At 46.4% G+C, this 19,921-nt stretch overlaps 1 protein-coding gene across 2 annotated transcripts in view; it reads right to left on the minus strand.

Annotated features, from left to right (window-relative positions):
* itpr2 (inositol 1,4,5-trisphosphate receptor, type 2) overlaps nucleotides 1-19,921 on the minus strand; it is a 286,274-nt gene that overhangs the window by 176,916 nt on the left and 89,437 nt on the right. For both annotated transcript variants that reach the window (XM_052034332.1, XM_052034331.1), the window contains exons 9-10: nucleotides 17,774-17,869; nucleotides 6,656-6,700 (exon numbers count right to left, since the gene is read on the minus strand). In XM_052034332.1, the coding sequence (XP_051890292.1) occupies nucleotides 6,656-6,700; nucleotides 17,774-17,869 (141 nt within the window). The remainder of the gene's footprint in view (nucleotides 1-6,655; nucleotides 6,701-17,773; nucleotides 17,870-19,921) is intronic.

The raw sequence follows: 19,921 nt of genomic DNA on the forward strand, positions 1-19,921 counted from the left end.
TCCTCATGTGTTAACCCTTTCATCCCCGAGATCATTCTTGTAAACCTCCTCTGGACCCTCTCCAATGCCAGCACATCCTTCCTTAGATATGGGGCCCAAAACTGCTCACAATACTCCAAATGTGGTCTGACCAACGCCTTGTAAAGCCTCAGCATTACATCCTTGCCTTTATAGTCTAGTCCTCTTGAAATGAATGCTAACATTGCATTTGCCTTCCTTACTACCGTCTCAGCCTGCGAGTTCAGGTAGCAGGGAAAGCTGCCGCTGTGCGGTGCAAATTTAGGGACAGTTTTGACCTCATCACCAACTGGGTTCAGTCTCTGGCAACGATGAAAGGCCAAGAGCACCGGCAGATATTGCAGACCTGAAACATAACATGTTGGAAATACTCAGCAAGTCAGGTAGCATCTGTGGAGGGAGAAACAGAGTTAATACTTCGGGCAAATTACCCTTTATCAGAAGTCAAGGCAATGACCTTTCCCAGTTTCGATTAAGGGGCTGAGTCCTAAAATGTCAACTGTTTCTCTCTCCACAGGTGCTGCCTGACCCTGCTGAATATTCCCCAGCATTTATTGCTGAAAAAAAAGTGATTCGATGTTACTTTGTTGACTCCACAACAGATGTGGCACCCCAGCGTAAAAAGGCATGGGGCGTGGGCAAATCCCCATTGTAACGTGACACTTGCATCTCACACGACCATTACCTGCCCCCAGCACCCCATTTCATTGGCATTTGTCAGACCAGTTACCTACCTCAAAGATATTTAGTTGACTATGAAGCACCTCCAAAGCCTGGCACCTCTACCGGGGGCAGCAGAGGAATAGGGAATGCCAGTATCTGCAGGTTCTTCGTCACTGGCTCTACATCTGGAACCGTCTACCCAACAGCGCTGTGGCTGCAGCTTCACCACAAGAACTCCAGCAGATCAAGGCAGTGGCTCATCAACACCGCTCAACGGGAAAGGTGAGACGGGCGTCAAATACTGTCCTCACCAGTGGGCACGGTAGTGCAGCGGTTAGCGTGACGCAATTACAGCGCCAGCAACCCGGGTTCGATTCCTGCCGCTGTCTGTGAGGAGTTTGTACGTTCTCCCTGTGTCTGAGTGGGTTTCCTCCGGGGGCTCCGGTTTCCTCCCACGTTCCAAAGATGTACAGGTTAGGAAGTTGCGGGCATGCTGTGTTGGCGCCGGAAGTGTGGCGACACTTGTGGGCTGCCCCCAGAACACTCGACGCAAAAGATGCATATCACTGTGTGTTTCGATGTACATGTGACTAATAAAGATATCTTATCTTCAACCCTTCACATCAGATAAGGAGAAACACACTGGTGCTCCGGTTTGTACCAAGGTTGTGAAAGACACCATATAAATGCAAATCAACCTCTATGCTCCTAAAATCAACCACTCTAAAACTCATTAAGCCATCTCAGTTTCACTCATCACTGTCTACTGTTTAAAAATTATCTTTCAGGTTTCAATGGAGTTGTTAGGTTTACTTGCTTCTAAATGCCAGTCAGGATTCTCATTACATTTTTAAAATATAAAACAAACTAGTAAAGACAAACAGTTCTGATGGAGTCTGAAGCACAGAAGCCCAGACTCTGCCTTAGACTGCACACCATGCCAAATGAGAAGTCCTCAGCCAGCACAGAGGCACAGCCAGTCGAGCTGTTGCCTCACAGCTCCAGAAACCCAGGTTCAATCTCAAGGTCTGATGCTGTCCCTGTGAACACATGGGCTTCCAACGGATGTGGGAGATGGCACGTTAATTGGCCGCTGCAAATTACCACTTGCGTGTAGGTGAGTGGCGGAATCTGAGGGGAGAATAAAATGGGATCGGTGGAGGATTAATGTAGATGGGTGCCTGATAGTCTGTATCACAGATGATAGAACATTACAGCACAGTACAGGCCCTTCAGCGCACAATGTTGTGCCGACATCTTATCCTGCTCTAAGATCCATCTAACCCTTCCCTCCCACATAGTCATCCATTTTTCAGTCATTCATGTGACTGTCTAAGAATCTCTTAAATGTCCCTAATGTATCTGCCCCCACAGCCTCTGCTGGCAGTGCGTTCCACGCACCCACCACTCTCTGTGTAAAAAAACTTACCCCTTATACCTTCCTCCAATCACCTTAAAATTATGACCCCTCATGTGAGCCATTTTCACCCTGGGAAAAAGTCTCTGACTGTCCATTCGATCTATGCCTCTTGTAGAACCATAGAACCATAGAAAACTACAGCACAGAAAACAGGCCATTCGGCCCTTCTAGTCTGTGCTGAAACATTATTCAGCTAGTCCCATTTACCTGCCCCCAGCCCATACCCCTCCAGACCTCTCTCGTCCATGTATCTATCCAATTTACTCTTAAAAGTTAAGAGCGAGCCCGCATTTACCACATCAGATGGCAGCCCATTCCACACTCCCACCACTCTTTGAGTGAAGAAGTTCCCTCTAATGTTCCCCCTAAAGCCATGTCCTCTTGTACTTATCTCTCCTAATCTAGGTGGAAAGAGCCTACTTGCATTAACTCTGTCTATGCCCCTCATCATTTTGTAAACCTCTATCATATCTCCCCTCATTCTTCTCCGCTCCAAGGAATAAAGTCCTAACATGCTCAATCTTTCCCTGTAACTCAACTCCTGAAGATCCAGCAACATTCTTGTAAATCTCCTCTGCACTCTTTCAATCTTACTGACATCCTTCCTGTAGTTCGGCAACCAGAACTGCACACAATATTCTAAATTTGGTCTCACCAATGACTTATACAACCTCACCAAAACATTCCAACTCCTATACTCAATTTGATTTATAAATGCCAGGATGCCAAAAGCCTTTTTTACAACCCTGTCTACCTGTGACTCTACTTTCAGGGAATTATGTATCTGAACTCCCAGATCCCTTTGTTCCTCCGCACTCCTCAGTGCCCTACCATTTACTGTGTATGTCCTCCCTTGATTTGTCCTTCCAAAATGCAACACCTCACACTTGTCTGCATTAAATTCCATCGGCCATTTTCTGGGCCATTTTTCCATTTGGTCCAGATCCCTCTGCAAGCTTTGAAAGCCTTCCTCACTGTCCACTACACCTCCAATCTTAGTGTCATCCGCAAACTTACTAATCCAATTTACCACATTATCGTCTAGATCATTGATATATACAACAAACAACAATGGCCCCAACACAGATCCCTGAGGCACACCACTAGTCACAGGCCTCCAATCTGAGAAACAACCATCCACAACTACTCTCTGTCTTCTCCCACTCAGCCAATTTCGAATCCAGTTTACAACCTTTCCATGGATACCCATTGACTGAACCTTCTGAACTAATCTCCCTTGTGGGACCTTGTCAAAGGCCTTACTAAAGTCCATGTAGACAACATCCACAGCCTTACTTTCACCTACTTTCTTAGTGACCTCCTCAAAAAACTCCACAAGATTCGTTAAACACAATCTACCACGCACAAAGCCATGCTGACTATCCTTAATCAACCCTTGGCTGTCCAAATACTTATATGTCCTATCTCTCAGAACACCTTCCACTAATTTACCCACTACTGATGTCAGGCTCACTGGCCTGCAATTACCTGGTTTAATCTTCGAGCCTTTCTTAAACAATGGAACAACATGAGCTGTCCTCCAGTCCCCTGGCACCGCACCCGTGGCTAAGGACATTTTAATTATATCTGCCAGGGCCCCTGCAATTTCTACACTAGTCTCCCTCAAGGTCCGAGGAAATATCTTGTCAGGCCCTGGGGATTTATCTACCTTTATTTGCTGTAAAGCATCAAGTACCTCCTCCTTTTTAATCTCTACATGTTCCATGACACTAGTGCTTGTTTCCCTTCCTTCCATATCCACGCTGCCAGTTTCCTGAGTAAATACTGATGCAAAAAAACTGTTTAAGACCTCCCCCATCTCCTGAGGCTCCACGCATATACGACCACTCTGATCTTCTAGGGGACCAATTCTGTCTCTTACTATCCTTTTGCTCTTAATATACCTGTAGAAACCCTTTGGGTCTACCTTCACGTTGTCTGCCAAAGCAGCCTCATGTCTTCTTTTTGCCTTCCTGATTTCCTTTTTTAGTATTTTCTTACATTTCCTATACTCTTCAAGTACCTCATCCATTCCTAGTTGCCTATACCTGCTATACACCTCTCTCTTTTTCTTAACCAGCTCACCAATATCCCTTGAAAACCACAGTTCCCTATGCTTGTTACCCTTGCCTTTAATCCTGACAGGAACATACAAACTCTGCACTCTCAAAATTTCGTCTTTGAAGGCTTTCCATTTACTGAGCACATCCTTGCCAGAAAATAACTTATCCCAATCCACCCTACCTAGATCCTTTCTCACTTCCACAAAATTGGCCTTTCTCCAATTTAGAACCTCCACTCAAGGACTAGACCTATCCTTATCCATAATTATCTTGAAACTAATTGCATTATGGTCACTGGATCCAAAATGCTCACCTATACATACTTCTGTCACCTGACCTGCCTGGTTCCCTAATAGGAGATCAAGTATTGCCTTCTCTCTCGTTGGTACCTCTATATATTGATTTAGAAAACTTTCCTGAACACATTTGACAAATTCCAAGCCATCCAACCCTTTCACAGTGTGGGAGTCCCAGTCAGTATGTGGAAAGTTAAAATCCCCTACTATCACAGCTTTCTGTTTCTTACATCGGTCTGCTATCTCCCTACAGATTTGTTCCTCCAATTCTCTCCGACTATTGGGCAGTCTATAATACAACCCTATTAGTGTGGCCACACCTTTCCTGTTCCTCAGCTCCACCCATATGGCCTCTGTAGACGAGCCCTCCGGGTTGTCCTGTCTACGCACAGCCGTGATCTGTTCCCTGACCAGTAATGCCACTCCTCCCCCTTTCATCCCTCCCCCTCTATCACGTCTGAAACAACGGAAGCCCGGAACATTAAGCTGCCAGTCCTGCCCCTCCTGCAACCATGTCTCACTAATAGCAATAACATCGTAATCCCACGTGCCAATCCACACCCTAAGCTCATCCGCCTTACCTACAATACTCCTTGCATTGAAATAGATACACCTGAGAACATTACTATCATGTACAAACCTTTGATTTCTGTCCATACCTGCAGACCTCGCACGATCATTTTCCTCCTCACTTTCTTCTCTAACACTCTGGTTCCCCTCCCCCTGCAAATCTAGTTTAAACCCACCGGAGCAGCACTAGCAAACCTACCCGCAAGTATGTTAGTCCCCTTCCAGTTCAGGTGTAAACCGTCCCTTCGGAACAGATCCCACCTTCCCTGGAACAAAGCCCAATTATCCAGAAACCTGAAGCCTTCCCTCCTGCACCAGCTCCTTAGCCACGTATCTAGCTGCATGATCCTCCTATTTCCAGCCTCACTAGCACATGGCACTGGTAGCAATCCTGAGATTGCAACCTTGGAGGTCCTGTCCTTCAACTTTGCACCTGATTCCCTAAACTCTCTTTGCAAGACCCCTTCCTTCTTCCTATCCACAGCATTGGTCCCAACATGGACCATGACATCTGGCTGCTCACCCTCCCTCCTGAGAATATCAAGAACTCGATCTGAGATATCACAGACCCTGGCACCAGGGAAGCAACAGACCATCCGGGATTCTCGATCTCTCCCACAGAATCTATCTGTCCCCCTAACTATTGAATGCCCTATCACTACCGCTCTCCTCTTTACCCTCCCTCCTATCTGAGATGAGGGTCCCGCCTCGGTGCCAGAGACTTGACCACTACAACTTGTCCCTGGTAGGTCGTCCCCACCAGCAGTATCTAGAAATGGTATACTTATTGTTGATGGGAACGGCCACAGGGGTGCTCTGCTCCTTCTGTCTAATCCCCTTCCCTTTCCTAACAGTCACCCAGCTACCTGCCTCCTGACTTTTAGGTGTAACTACCTCCTTGAAACTCCTATCTATGTCTGCCTCTACCTCCCGAATGATCCGAAGTTCATCCAGCTCCAGCTCCAGTTCCCTAACACGGTTTGCCAGGAGCTGCAGCTGGATGCACCTTTTACAGGTGAGGTCATCAGGGACAAGCGTGCTGTCCCTGACTTCCCACATACTGCATTCGGAGCACACAACTGCCCGAGCTGCTGCCTTCATTACCCAATCCAACTTTAATTAGCTTAAAGGAACTTACCAGTCTTACCTCTCAGGGTGCTAGCTCTTCCTCAGCCTCTGCTCGCCGAAGCCTCTTGAGCCAAAGCCTCAAGGCTCCACTCCTACCCTGAGCCACTCACACACTGGCCACTCCGCTTAGTTACCCCTCCTGATATTCTACTTAAATATTTATCAAGTCACCCCTCTATCAAGTCACCCCCTCATCCTCCTTCTCTCCGTGATCGATGGACATAAACAGAGAAATCCAGTTACCTGAAGCTGTAACAGTACAGAGGGTCACAGATTGACAGGTCAGAGTGGGACGGGGAATTAAAGTGGCCTTTGGTTTTTGTTTTGATCTTCAGTGACAGAGCACCGTTTCCCACATCGTCCTACTGCCATCTCACTCAGGTCTGATGGAGAGTTGTTCCCTGGCTGGTCCGAGCTCAACCCACACACTGCAACCCAGTAGCAACAATTCAACAACAGCCGCACGAGCAAAATTAGATCAAAGAACTTCCACTCACCATTCCCTTTGATTCTAGCTGGTCATTTCGGTAATCTGGATTAACCTGAAAACAGAAATTTGATGAGAAACTCAGACATAAGGGAAGGTGGGGGGTGAACTTCTCTCAGGGATTCTCTGGCTGGGTGGTAGAAACTTGAAGCAAACCCCACCAATGAGCTGCCAGAGGGAGTGGTGAGGCAGGTACATTAACAACACTTAAAAGGTACTTGGACGGGTACATGGATAGGGAAGGTTTAGAAGGTTATGGGCCAAACGCGGGCAAATGGGACTGGCTTAATGGGAATCTCAGTCACCGTGGACCAGCTGGCACTATTCTGTGCTGTATGACTCTATGCTGTGAGCCAAAGGTTCCCAAACCTCTAGTGCCAGGCAAGCTCAAGAGCAGGGGGACTTAACATGCAGCAACAGTACAGAAGCAATGCGGAAACCAAACACAAATGTTGCTTAAATTGGTTCGATGAAGTAACAGGAGCCTTTACTCTTGAATAATGTAAGTATGAATGTCCACTCTTGATCATTTTCCCCAAACACCAGCTGATGTACGTCGATGTGTTATAATTGCTCATCAAAGGTGATTTTTCCTTTGTCAGTGGCAGCCGCAGTGATTTACCAGGACTCGGAGCATTTTGCCTCGGTTGTAATACCTTCCCCTCACACCCAGGAGTTTACTCAAGGCTGGGCTGACGTGTGAAGTTGGTGCTGAAGGTGGAGTCCCTCATTGCTAATTGGTTTATTATCACATCTACCAAGATACAGTGAAAAGCTTTTGTCTGCATGCCATCCAGACAGATCATTCCACACATAAGTACACTGAGGTAGCGCAAAAGGGGGAACAAAAACAGATTGCAGAATATAGTGTTACAGTTACAGAGAAAGAGCTGTACAGGTAGACAAATAAAGTGCAAGGGCCATGATGAGGTAGATGAGAGATCAAGACTTCGTCAAGAGGTCCGTTCAAGAGTCTTACAACGGTGGGGTAGAAGCTGTCCTTGAGCCTGGTGGTATGTGTTCTCAAGCTTTTGTATCTTCTGCCCTTTGCCAGAACTGATGCAACTGGGCTGAAATGCTTAGCCTGAGTCTGTCTAATCTGCCTTGGGTAGTAAATCCCACCCATTAGCCCCAACTCACTTTAATAAGGCCAACATTCCCAACCAGCACCACCAGCTGACAGGGAACCTGATGGACCTCCACGTAGGGCCTACGGTACACGAGATGAGCCACATAGCAGGAGCCAGGACAGAAACAGGCCCTTCGGCCCACCAAATCCATGCTTACCACCTGCACTAATCCCTTTCTATTCTCCCCACACTCTCACAAAATGGCGACTGTGTTCCCAATCCAACAGCAGTGACTACACTTCAAAACATAACAGAGTTGCAAAGGAATGCAAAGCGTCTTGGGGGTGTGACAGGAATGCTATAAAATATTTGCAATTGTAAATTAGTCAAACAAAATACATTAATCAAAGATACAAATAGCTAACTCTGGTCCTCCAACCTGCTCCTCATTAATTGACGTTAAACATAATTTTAGAAAGGGTCAGAATATATTCGGATAAACAATGCATCACTAAGAGAAATGGAAGATGCTGTAATTAAATATCTAGGTAATAAAGTATTTATAATGAGATTGTGTCAAATTACCTCACTTATCTAGATCTACCCAGTGAAAACATGCATTAAGGTTCACTGGGAGCAGCATCACAAGCACATAGCATCAGATAAGCAGCATTCACAAGAACAACATAAATTAAACATTAATTATACACAATTTTTACAAGAAAGAACACAGAACAAAATAAAACAAAGTCCATTTTAGTGCAAAGTGGTCATAGTATTGCTAAACTGTAGTGATTAGGGTTGTGCAGGTTGGTTCAAGAACTGAATGAACGTAGAACATAGTACAGCACAGAACAGGCCCTTCAGCTCACAATGTTATACCAACATAGCTAATCCCTCCTACCTACAGAATGTCCATATCCCTCCATTTTCCTCTCATTCATGTGCCCATCCAAGCCCCCAATGACTTTGCCTCCACCACCCTATCAGGCAATGCATTCCAGGCATCCACCACTCTCTGAGTAAAAAACTTACCCCTCACGTCTCTTCTAAACCTACCCCCTCTCACCTTAAATGCATGCTCTCTGGTATTGGATCGCTCAATAATGGGAAAAAGATATTGCTTGTCCACCCAACCCTGCCCCTCATAATTTTATACACATCCAACATATCACCCCTCAGCCTCCACCACTCCAGAGAAAACAGCCCAAGTTTGTCCAGCCTCTCCTGATAGCACGTGCCCTCTAATCCAGAAAGTGTCCTAGTAAACCTCCTCTGCACCCTTTCTAAAGCCTCAACATCCTTCCTATAGTGAGGTGACCAGAATTGCATGCAATACTCTAAATGCAGCCTAACCAGAGTGCTATAGAGATGCATCATAACTTCTTGACTCCTGTACTCATGATTGTAGGGAAGTAGCTTTTCCTGAACCTGGTGGTGTGGGACTTCAGGCTTCTGTACCTCCTGCCGTGGTAGCTACGAGAAGATGGCATGGCCCGGATGGTGGGGATCTTTGATGATGGATGTTGCCCAGTGCTTGGGCTCTAGCTGTTCACAATCTCAATGAATGATTTGGCTGAGGGCACCAAAGGTCCAAGTTTGTTGATGATAGTAAACGATGTGGGGTTGTCAGTAGAGAGGCTTCAAGGAGATGCAGACGAGCTGAATATAGCAGGTGGAACATAATGTGAGGTCATCCACTTTGGTGCATGAAACAGAGAAGCAGAGTATTTTTAAAATGGTGAGAAACTAGGTGGTGCTGATGTTCTGATGGTACCTGCTACCTTGTACACAAGTCATTGAGAGCCAACATGCAGGTGCAACAAGTGATTAGGAAGACAAATGGTAGGTTGGTCTTTCTATTGAGAGGATTTGAGGACAGATGTTTTACTGAAGTTATGCTGGGCCTTGATGAGATCACACCTGGAAAACTGCACATAATTTTGAGTTCCTTACATAAGAAAGAGTGTGCTAGCCACAAAGGGAACCCAGAGAAGATTCACTAGACTAGTTTTGGAGGTGGAGGGTTTAGGGTATAAGGAGAGGATGAGTTGACTGCAGCTACACCTGAAGATTGAGAGGAATTTCCATTGAAACATGCAAACATTCTTACAGAGCTCATAGGGCTGGATGCAGGAAGGGTGGTTCCTCTGGCTGAGGATCTAGGACCAAGGTCACCCTCTCAGAATAAAGGGTACGCCATTTAGGACTGAGATGAAGAAAGATTTCTTCATTCAGAAGGAGGCGAATCCTTGGGACTTCTCATCCCTGTGGAGCAGTTACTGAGTTCATTCTAAATGCAGATTTCTGGATATTAAGGGAATATTAAAGGATAGTGCAGGAAAGTGGAGCTGAGGTAGAAGATCAGCCCTGATCTTGGTGAATGGCTGAGCAGTCTATAAGGACCTGTTGGCCTACTTCTGCTCCCATTCTTTATGCTCAGCTGTTAACTAAAGACCCCACCAAAGCAATGAGGAATCAGTTGGCGGTGAAGGTACTGGCCACCCTAGTCAACTTGCTGGCCCAGGTTTGGGCTGGTAAATGGCGGATCAATGTTCATGCCAGAGTAAGGGTTGAGCAAAAGTTAGCTCCAGCAAGAAGATGCCAAGCCGCCAGGAATGAGTTGCCACTGTCTTGGGAATGGAGCAGGGGAAAAATTGGACCAACTGCATCCAGGTCCTGGCTCTTACAGCAGGACTGAGGCTGCACACTGTGTGAGGTGTGACTCACTTCCCCACCCCTCCAGGTCACCCCACCCCTCCAGGTCAAACCCACAGGACAAAGGAGCAAACGCCTGTTGCAATGGGTGCAGGCGCACCAACAGTTGGGAAGATCAACAGCATCAAGGACGCAGCAGTCCCGTTACTTTTAAGGTTCTCTTTATCCCCTTTAATAGATTATTTAAAATAGCAATAGTCTGATTGCAACTGGAGGTGGTTGCTAAAAAACATTTTGTGCACTGCTAATTAGTATTGCTTCAGTTAATACTTCTGCAGAAGTTTTCATAAATGCTCTCAGCACCACAGACCCAATGGTTATGGGCCTCCAGTTATCGATATTCAGAAGTAAAATTGGGTCATCCGACTTGGGAATTAAAATAGTGCGGCTGTCTTACAATAACCTGACATTCTTTGACTTATAGCCCAAAGGGTACACAGTTTGGGTAAGACCTCAATATCGCTGGATTTTCCAGAGACAGGCCAGTAGTTCTGTATGAAGCAGGAAGCTCGGCACATGTGTGAAGAGGTGCAAACCCAGAAGTCAAAAACTTCCTGAGCGTTGCTCGCTGGCGATTTCCCGACCACACCCAGGCACACCTGGGGGTTGAGCACTAACAGTCTACAGTGTCCCAGGAACCATGCAGGGGAAGCTGCGTGCTGCCCCCAAACTGGGTTAGACCTGGCACAGCTTTAGCCAGCCCATTTACTTCATTGGGGAGGACCAACCTTGAGAGACGAAGGTTTGTGTAATTTACATTTAGCTTGTGAAGTAAGTTTACTTGAATGTATTTAAGTAACCTGTTAGAATTGTTTGAAGAAGTAACCAAGAGTATTGATGAGGGCAGGACGGTGAACGTTGTCTGCATAGACTCTAGCAAGGCCTTTGACAAGGTCCTGCATGGAAGGCTTGTCTGGAAGGTTAGACTGCATGAGATCCAGGCTAAGTGGATACAGAATTAGCTTGTGGTAGGAAACAGAGAGTGACTATGGAAAGTTGTTTTTTGGACCGGAGGCCTGTGACTAGTGGTGTGCCACAGAGACCAGTGCTGGGCCCATTGTTGTTTGTCAGTTACGTTTGAGTACAGGAGTTGGGATACGTTATGTTGCAGTTGTACGAGACATCGGTGAGGCCGCACCTGGTGTATTGTGCACGGTTTTGGTTATCCTGTTTTGGACAGATGTCATAAAGCTGGAAAGAGTGCAATATAGATCTACGAGAATGTTGCCAGGACTCGAGGGCCTGAGTTATAGTTGGAGGTTAGATAGGCTAGGACCTAATTTATTGGAATGTAGGAGACTGAGGGGTAACCTTATAGAGGTGTCTAAAATCATGAGGGATGAGATAGGGTGAATGCACACTCTTTTTCCAAGGGAACCAAGAACTAGAGGGCATAGCTTTAAGGTGAGAGGGGAAAGGTTTAAAAGGGACCTGAGGGGCAGCTTCTTCACACAGAGGGTGGTGGGTGTATGGAACGAGCTGCCAGAGGAAGTGGTTGAGGCAGGTACAATTACAACGTTTAAAAGACGTTTGGACAGGTACATTAATAGGAAAGGTTTAGAAGGATATGGGCCAAATGCAGGCAAGTGGGCCTAGCTGAGATGGGTACTTTGGCCAGCATGGATGTGTTGGGCCGAAGGGTCTGTTTCCATGCTATATAACTCTATGGATCTAATTGCTTTTAATTCTTTCAAAAAGAATTTTAATTTTTGGACTTACTTGATGATACTTTTTAAGTCTTAGTAACCTTTGAATTCCTGAGCATTGAGACACGCACCTTCACTTTGTTCTACGGCCCAGTAACCCACCTGAGGGTGTGGCTTGGCTGGCTCTCTGCATGTCTGTGGGTGAGGCTCACTGCAGTCCCACTTCTTGCTGGGACTCGCATCCACAACACGCTGAGCTATTGAGAGACTCTCCAATCAACTGCACGGAGGGAGCTGCTGCCTGAGGGCAGATGGCGAAGGGGAATAGGCAGTCATCACCGCCAGCAGATCCCAGGCCAACGCGAACTCACACACCCACTGGATGTGCACCCCGTAGCCTCTGCAAAACCTCCAGTCTGCACAGTGTTTCACCTCTGGCAGCAACACGTCACTACTCCTGAGAAGGACAAAACTGTTGATAGTACGGGAACACTCGCAAGATTGTACGAAGCAAGATAGCACTCGTACAGTCAACATGGCTTTGTGCAGGGCAACTCACGTCTTACTAACTTGACTGAGGTTTTTGAGAAGGTGGGGAAGGTGATTGGTGAAGGTAGAGCTGTGGATGTTGTCCACATGGATTCTAGTAAAGCAATCGACAGGGTCTCTCATGGGAGGCTGATCCAGAAGATTAAGATGCATGGGATCCACTGTGTCTTGGCCATTTGGATTCAGAGTTGGCTTGCCCATACTGTTCTGTGCTGTACTGTTTGTGCTGTACTGTTTATTCTATGTTCTATACAAGACAGAGGGTAGTGATCAATGGGCCTTATTCTGGCTGGAGGTTCATGACTAGTGGTGTTCCGCAAGGATCCGTACTGTGACCTCTGCTGTTTCCAATATCAATGACTTGGACGAAAACGTGGATGGGTGGGTTAGTAAGTTTGCAGATGACACAAGGATTGGTGGCGTCGTGGATGGTGTAGAAGGTTGCCTAGGATACCGTGGCAGATGTGGGTGGAGAAATGGCAGATGGGGTTTAATCTGGGCAAGTGTGAGGTGTTGCACTTTGGGAGATCAAATGTAAAGGGACAGGACACAGTTAATGGCAGGGCCCTTAACAGTGTTGATGTACGGAGGGATCTTGGGGTCCAAGCCCATAGCTCCCTGAAAGTGGCCACACAAGTTGATAGGGTGGTAAAGAATGCATATGGCCTTCTATAGCTTTTATTAGTCCATTCAAGAGCTCAAGAGTCAGGAAGTTATGCTGCAGCTTTATAAAACTCTGGTCAGGTCGCATCTGGAGTATTGCATTCAGTTCTGGTCGCCCCATTATATGAAGGACGTGGAGGCTTTGGAGAGGGTGCAGAAGAGGTTTACCAGGATGCTGCCTCGATTAGAAGACATGTGCTATGAGGAGAGGTTGGACAAACTTGCGTTGTTTTCTCTGGAGCGGCAGAGGCTGAGGGGTGACCTGATAGAAGTTTATAAAATTATGAGAGGTACAGACAGGGTAGACAGTCAGCATCGTTTCCCTGGGGTCGAAATGTCTAATACCAGAGGGCACGCATTTAAGGTGAGAGGGTGAAAGGAGATGTGCGGGGCAAGTTTTTTTACACAGAGAGTGGTGGGTGCCTGGAATGTGCTGCCAGGGGTGGTGGTGGAGGCAGATATGACAGAGGCGTTTAAGAAGCTCTTAGATGGGCACCTGAACATGCAGGGAATGGAGGGATATGGACCTTACACAGGCAAAAGGGATTACGCGTCATTAGCTTAATTAGTTCGGCACAACATTGTGCGCCAAAGATCCTGTTCCTGTCCTGTACTGTTCTACGTTCTAAGATTTCCCCCAGTTCCATGCCAGCCTGATTGGACACACAATGTCATTCCTCTAAGAGTGCCACAGAGAAGCAGTGTCTCTGTGGAAAGACTATAGGTGCAAGAGCTGATGTGACTCACAGCAAAGGCCGACTCCTGGACAACTGGAACTGCCTTGCCAGTGGATCATTACTTAAGGAAGCACTTCTGACATTTGAAAGAAAGTTATCTACAGGTTTAAACTTATTTCCAGCCCCTTTTCAAACAACAGCATGAAAATAGTGAGGCGTAACTGGAGGCTGACTAGTCAGAGAGTCAGGTGCTTCCAAGGATTGATATTCCTCTCATTCATCATTTGGGGGCAGGTGAACATCCAGGATGGGGTCCATCTCAGATCCTCAGGGCACCAAACCATGTTCCCTAGGCGGAGGATGCTCATCCCTCAGTATGGCTCTATTGGATGAAGAGCAGGAGACTTCTCTCAGGATCCCCATCTAATCCCCACTCAACATAACAGGCGCGGTAGTGTAGCGGTTAGCGTAACGCTATAACAGTGCCAGCGACCCAGGTTCAATTCCCACCACTGTCTGTAAGGAGTTTGTACATTCTCCCCGTGTCTGCGTGGGTTTCCTCCAGGTGCTCCGGTTTCCTCCCACATTCCAAAGACATACGGGTTAGGAAGTTGTGGGCATGCTGTGTTGGCGCCAGAAGCGTGGCGACACTTGCGGGCTGCCCCCAGAGCACTCTACACAAAAGATGCATTTCACTGTGTGTTTCGATGTACATGTGACTAATAAAGATATCTTGACTAATAACAAATTACTTGGTCATTATCACACAGCTGTTGGTGGGATCTTGCTGTGCAAATGGGCTTCAACTTGCATGATGCAACAGAGGCTGCACTTCAAAAATAATTCGGTGGTTGTGGGCAATAGGATCCTGAGGTCAGAAACAGGCTGTATAATTACATACAGACACTAAATCAGGAGCAGGAATAGACTTGCTCTACTGCTAAATAAAATCATGCTCAATCTGACTATAATCTCACCTCTGCATTCCTGTCTGCCCACCGTCACCTATCGCCCCCACTGCTTATCAAGAATCTATCTACCTCAGCTTATAAATAATCAAAGGCTCTGTTTCTACTGCTATTTCAAGAAAAAAAGTTCAAAGATGCCCAATCATCTGAGAAAGAAATGTTGCCTCGATTTCTGTCTTAAGTGGATGATCCCCTATTCTTAAAGAGTGACCCCTGGTTCTAGACACTCCCACAGGAGGAAATATCCTCTCCAGTCCACCTTGTCCAGCCTCAATCAAGTTTCCCTTCACTCACCTAAACTCCAGTGGGTACAAACCCAGCCAGGCCAACCTTTCCTCATCATGGAATTTAACTCAGGCGAGCGTGAAGTGATGCATTTTGGGAAGTTAAACCAGGGCAGGACATAGACAGCAAATGGCAGGGCCCTGGGGAGTGTTGTTGAACAGAAAGATTATACCCAGGTACATAGTTCCCTAAAAGAGGCAACGCAGGTAGACAGGGTGGTGAAGAAGGCACATGGCATGCTTGCCTTCATTGGCACTAAGTATAGGAATTGGGATGTCGTGTTACAGTTGTAGAAGAAGTTACAGGGGATACTGTGAGAGATCTGGTCACCACATTACAGGAAAGATGATTAAGCTGGAGAAGGTGCAGAAAAGATTTATGGGGGTGTTGCTTGGATTGGAGTTCTTGAGTATAAGGACAGATTAGGTAGGCCGGGTCTTGTTTTCCCTGGAGCAGAGGAGGCTGAGAGGTGACATGATAGAGGTATAAGATATCTTTATTAGTCACATGTACATCGAAACACACAGTGAAATGCACCTTTTGCGTAGAGTGTTCTGGGGGGCAGCCCGCAAGTGTCGCCACGCTTCCGGCGCCAACATAGCACGCCCACAACTTCCTAACCCGTACGTCTTTGGAATGTGGGAGGAAACCGGAGCACCCGGAGGAAACCCACGCAGACGCGGGGAGAACGTACAAACTCCTTACAGACAGCAGCCAGAATTGAACCCGGGTCGCTGGCGCTGTAAAGCGTTACGCTAACTGCTATACTACCATGCCTGCCCTTACACTACCGTGCCTGCCTATATAAAGTTATGAGAGGCATAGATAGGGTAGATAGCCAGAGCCTGTTTCTCAATATCTGAAACTAGAAGGCATAGGTTTAAGATGAGAGGGAGGGGGTTTAAAGGGGATCAGAGGGGTAAATTTTGCAGACACAGAGCAGTTGGTATCTGGAACGAGCTGCCAGAGGAGGTGGTGGAGGCAGGAACAGTAACAACATTTAAGAAGCATCTGGACAGGTACTTGAATGAGCCGGGCACAGAGGGATATGGAATTAATGCAGGCAAGTGGGCAAGATGGCATGATGGATAAGCCTTGTAAATTATTGCCCCCAGATCTGAAGTTTTTCCTCAGAGTCACATGACATGTCACAGCCTTCAGGGGATCTCCTCTCAGCTTGAGTCCATGATGTACGGCAGAGGTACATAAAAGCACCACAGAATTTATATTGTTATTCTCTAGCATTTGGCGAACTGCACTTCTTCTATGTTGTTCATGGAAACAGGCCATCTAAAATCAGGCAAATCTAAACTGGACAAAAATCCAAGTTTGTGAAAGCACATATAATGCTCCACTTCAGCTTCTTTCAAATTCAATTCCTCATTTCAGTTTTGAAATCAGCACTTTCTAGATTTATTTTGCATTAGTTACCTATAAACACAGATAAATCTCCAAGTTTTTCCCAAAAATGAAGATTTCTGTTGTTGCTTTTTCATATAATTAGTTCAATATTTTTTGAAGGAAAGTCACTGGCAGAACAACTGACATGACCTGAATGACAAAATGAAAACCACTGACTGGGAAACACCTTTAGCAATGCACTGTGTCCCCCTTACACCCTTCACACAGAAGAGTAATTGTCTTCATTACGGCAGGAGAGGAATATGCAAAAAGACAAGTTAAAAAATATAGTAACGTATTGTGTAGTTTCACTATTTTCTGATAATGCAATTCTTATTGTAGCTAATCTGCTGTAATTTTTCATTTAAATAAATATATGAATTTCTCCCCGTGTCTGCGTGGGTTTCCTCCGGGTGCTCCGGTTCCCTCCCACATTCCAAAGACGTACAGTTTAGGAAGTTGTGGGCGTGCTATGTTGGCGCCGGACACTTGTGGGCTGCCCCCCAGAACTCTCTATGCAAAAAGATGCATTTCACTGTGTGTTTTGATGTACATATGACAATAAAGAAACCTTATCTTACAGACACGGTCTGCTGAAAGGGCCTGTTTCTATGCTGAAAGACTCGATGCCTCTATAAGCTAACCAGCTCACTCTAAATATCATTCTGGTAAACATTCTCTGAACTGCTGCCAACCTCCCTAAATAAGGAGACCAATATTGTACACAATACTCCAGGTATGATGTCACCAATGCTCAATTGTAACTAAATGCAAGATCTTCCTTTATCCATAGACTTTGGTGGTTCAAACTGGAATCATCTAGATTAGGCAGCCAGATGCTTATACAAACCCTGGCAGGAAGTCAGTGTTATCTGGACAATAAAAAGTGATGGAAATCAGTGTGTGGCAGGCAAAACATAGCAAAAGGTGATAACTACTGTTTACTCCCTTTGCGTTCGGAAGAGATTTGAATAAAAGTTCACCAGATGCTAAGCTAATTCAGTTTAATTACAAAGAAAGACTCTTATTTCTAGAAAAACGATTGGTTTGAAACGAGTGCTCAAAATCTCCGCCACTTTCGGGAAAATATAAATGTCCAAAGGCTCGATGCAGCAGTGTAACCACTCTCAGTGTTCTGGCACTCTCCCTACCTCTGCAGCCAAGTAGTTCCCTGTAGCCAGATGCTTGAATCGAAACAGGCTGTTCCAGTGCCCCGCGCCACCTCGACAAGGGTCGTGATGCACCACCTGCAAGAGGAAACTCTTAATTAACCAGACAAACAGGACACTTCAACAGGAAACCATGGGAACAGGAAACCTGTCAGTCATCAGGATAGACACTGACCTTCAAGCAGACCCCGAGACCCTCAGCTCGTCTATGAGGACACGTTGTGTCGGAGCAAGGGGTTCTCGGAATACAGGCACCCACAGTATTAAACGAATTCTACCCATCCATGGAATGGTATAATACTTTTATCTCCCAATGTGTTTCGATAGATCATTGCTGATTTTTTTTTGCATTGTTGAAAACCATTGACTAGAAATAGGAGACACAAAAGAGTGCAGATGCTGGAATCCGGAGCAACGAACAATCTGCTGGAGGGACTCAGCAGGTTGAGCAGCATCTGTGGGAAGAAAGGAGTTGTCAACGTTTCCGGTTGAAACCCTGTATCCTGCAGGATTTCGACCGAAAATGTCCACAATTCCTACCCACCCCCCCCCCCACCCCCCCAACAGATGCTGCTCCCAGGACCTTAGCTGCTGACTGCGATCTTTTTAAAGAGGCCACTCGCCTTCCTTCTCAACTCCACTTTCATCTATACCAGCTGTGAGGCAGGAACTCCAGCAGGTGAAAGGAGGTGAGCAGCCGGCTGCCAAACATCTGTCTGCATTAATTATTAGACTAACCTAACAAAGGGTCAGGTTAAAATGAAGCTGAGTCTGCTCCGGTCTGGACTTAGGGAGAGGATGTTGCTTTAGAGCGTGTGTAAAGTTTAGTGAACATAGAACAGTACAGAACAGGCCCTTCGGCCCACAATGTTGTGCCGACATAGCTAATCCCTCCTACCTACAGAACGCCCATATCCCTCCATTTTCCTCTCATTCATGTGCCCATCCAAGCCCCCAATGACTTTGCCTCCACCACCCTATCAGGAAATGCATTCCAGGCATCCACCACTCTCTGAGTAAAAAACTTACCCCTCACGTCTCTTCTAAACCTACCCCCTCTCACCTTAAATGCATGCCCTCTGGTATTGGATCGCTCAATAATTGGGAAAAGATATTGCTTGTCCACCCAACCCTGCCCGTCATAATTTTATACACTTCCTCAGCACCTTTTTTATAAAGAGAATTACTTGGGGACACACAATACATTCGAGCTGGCTCTGTTGTTTTGTAGCAGGAAGGCACAAGAAACTACAGAAGCTGGAATCTGGAGCAACAAACAATCTGCTGGAGGAACTCAGTGGGTCGGGCAGCATCTGGGCGGGTGAAAGGATTTGTCAATGTTTCAGTTTGAGACCCTGTATCGTGAGTCCCGATGCAGAGTTTTGACCTGAAATGTTTACAGTTCCTTTCCCTCCACTGATGCTGTTAACCTGCTGGGTTGCTCCAGAGTTAGTTGCTCCAGGGTAAATACAGTTATATTACACTGCTGACTGGGATCTGACTGGCTTTATAGTTTATGTGGGCGTCACTAGCAAGATTGGGCATTAACGGGTGGAAGAGCAAATTCTTACTTCACCCAGAGAGTCATACAGAACTAAAAGAGGCTCTTTGCCTCATCATTCGCTCCCTATTTACACTAATCCCGTTTTTTTAAATTCTCCCCACTTTCTCATCAGCTCCTACCCCCAGATACTACTTGCACACCACGGGTAATTTACAGCAGCCAATTGACCCGCCAACCAGCGCATCTGCGGAAGGTGGGAGGAAACTGGAGCACCCGGGTCACGGGGAGAACGTACAAACTCCACACAGACAGCACCCGAGGCCAGGATTGAACCTGGGTCTCTGGCGCCACGAGGCAGTGGCTCAACCAGCCGCGCCACTCTGCGGCCCAGTCTGCTGGCGAAGGTATGTACAGAGGACACTCAGCCAGGGAATCACACAACCGAGTAACTGCTTAGGTCATAGCAGAGGGCTGTCCATCAACTACACTGTTGTTGGTCTGGAGTTACATATAGGTCAGTGTGAATGAGGAACTGAAGGTTGATGTCTCTGAAAGGCATTGATGAAGCAGAATTCCATGGTCACCATCACTGATACTAGGCTTCCTCTTCAGATTATTTAATTAAA

This window comes from Pristis pectinata, chromosome 19, assembly GCF_009764475.1.
Source record: "Pristis pectinata isolate sPriPec2 chromosome 19, sPriPec2.1.pri, whole genome shotgun sequence".
In the NCBI taxonomy this organism is placed as follows: Eukaryota; Metazoa; Chordata; class Chondrichthyes; order Rhinopristiformes; family Pristidae; genus Pristis; species Pristis pectinata.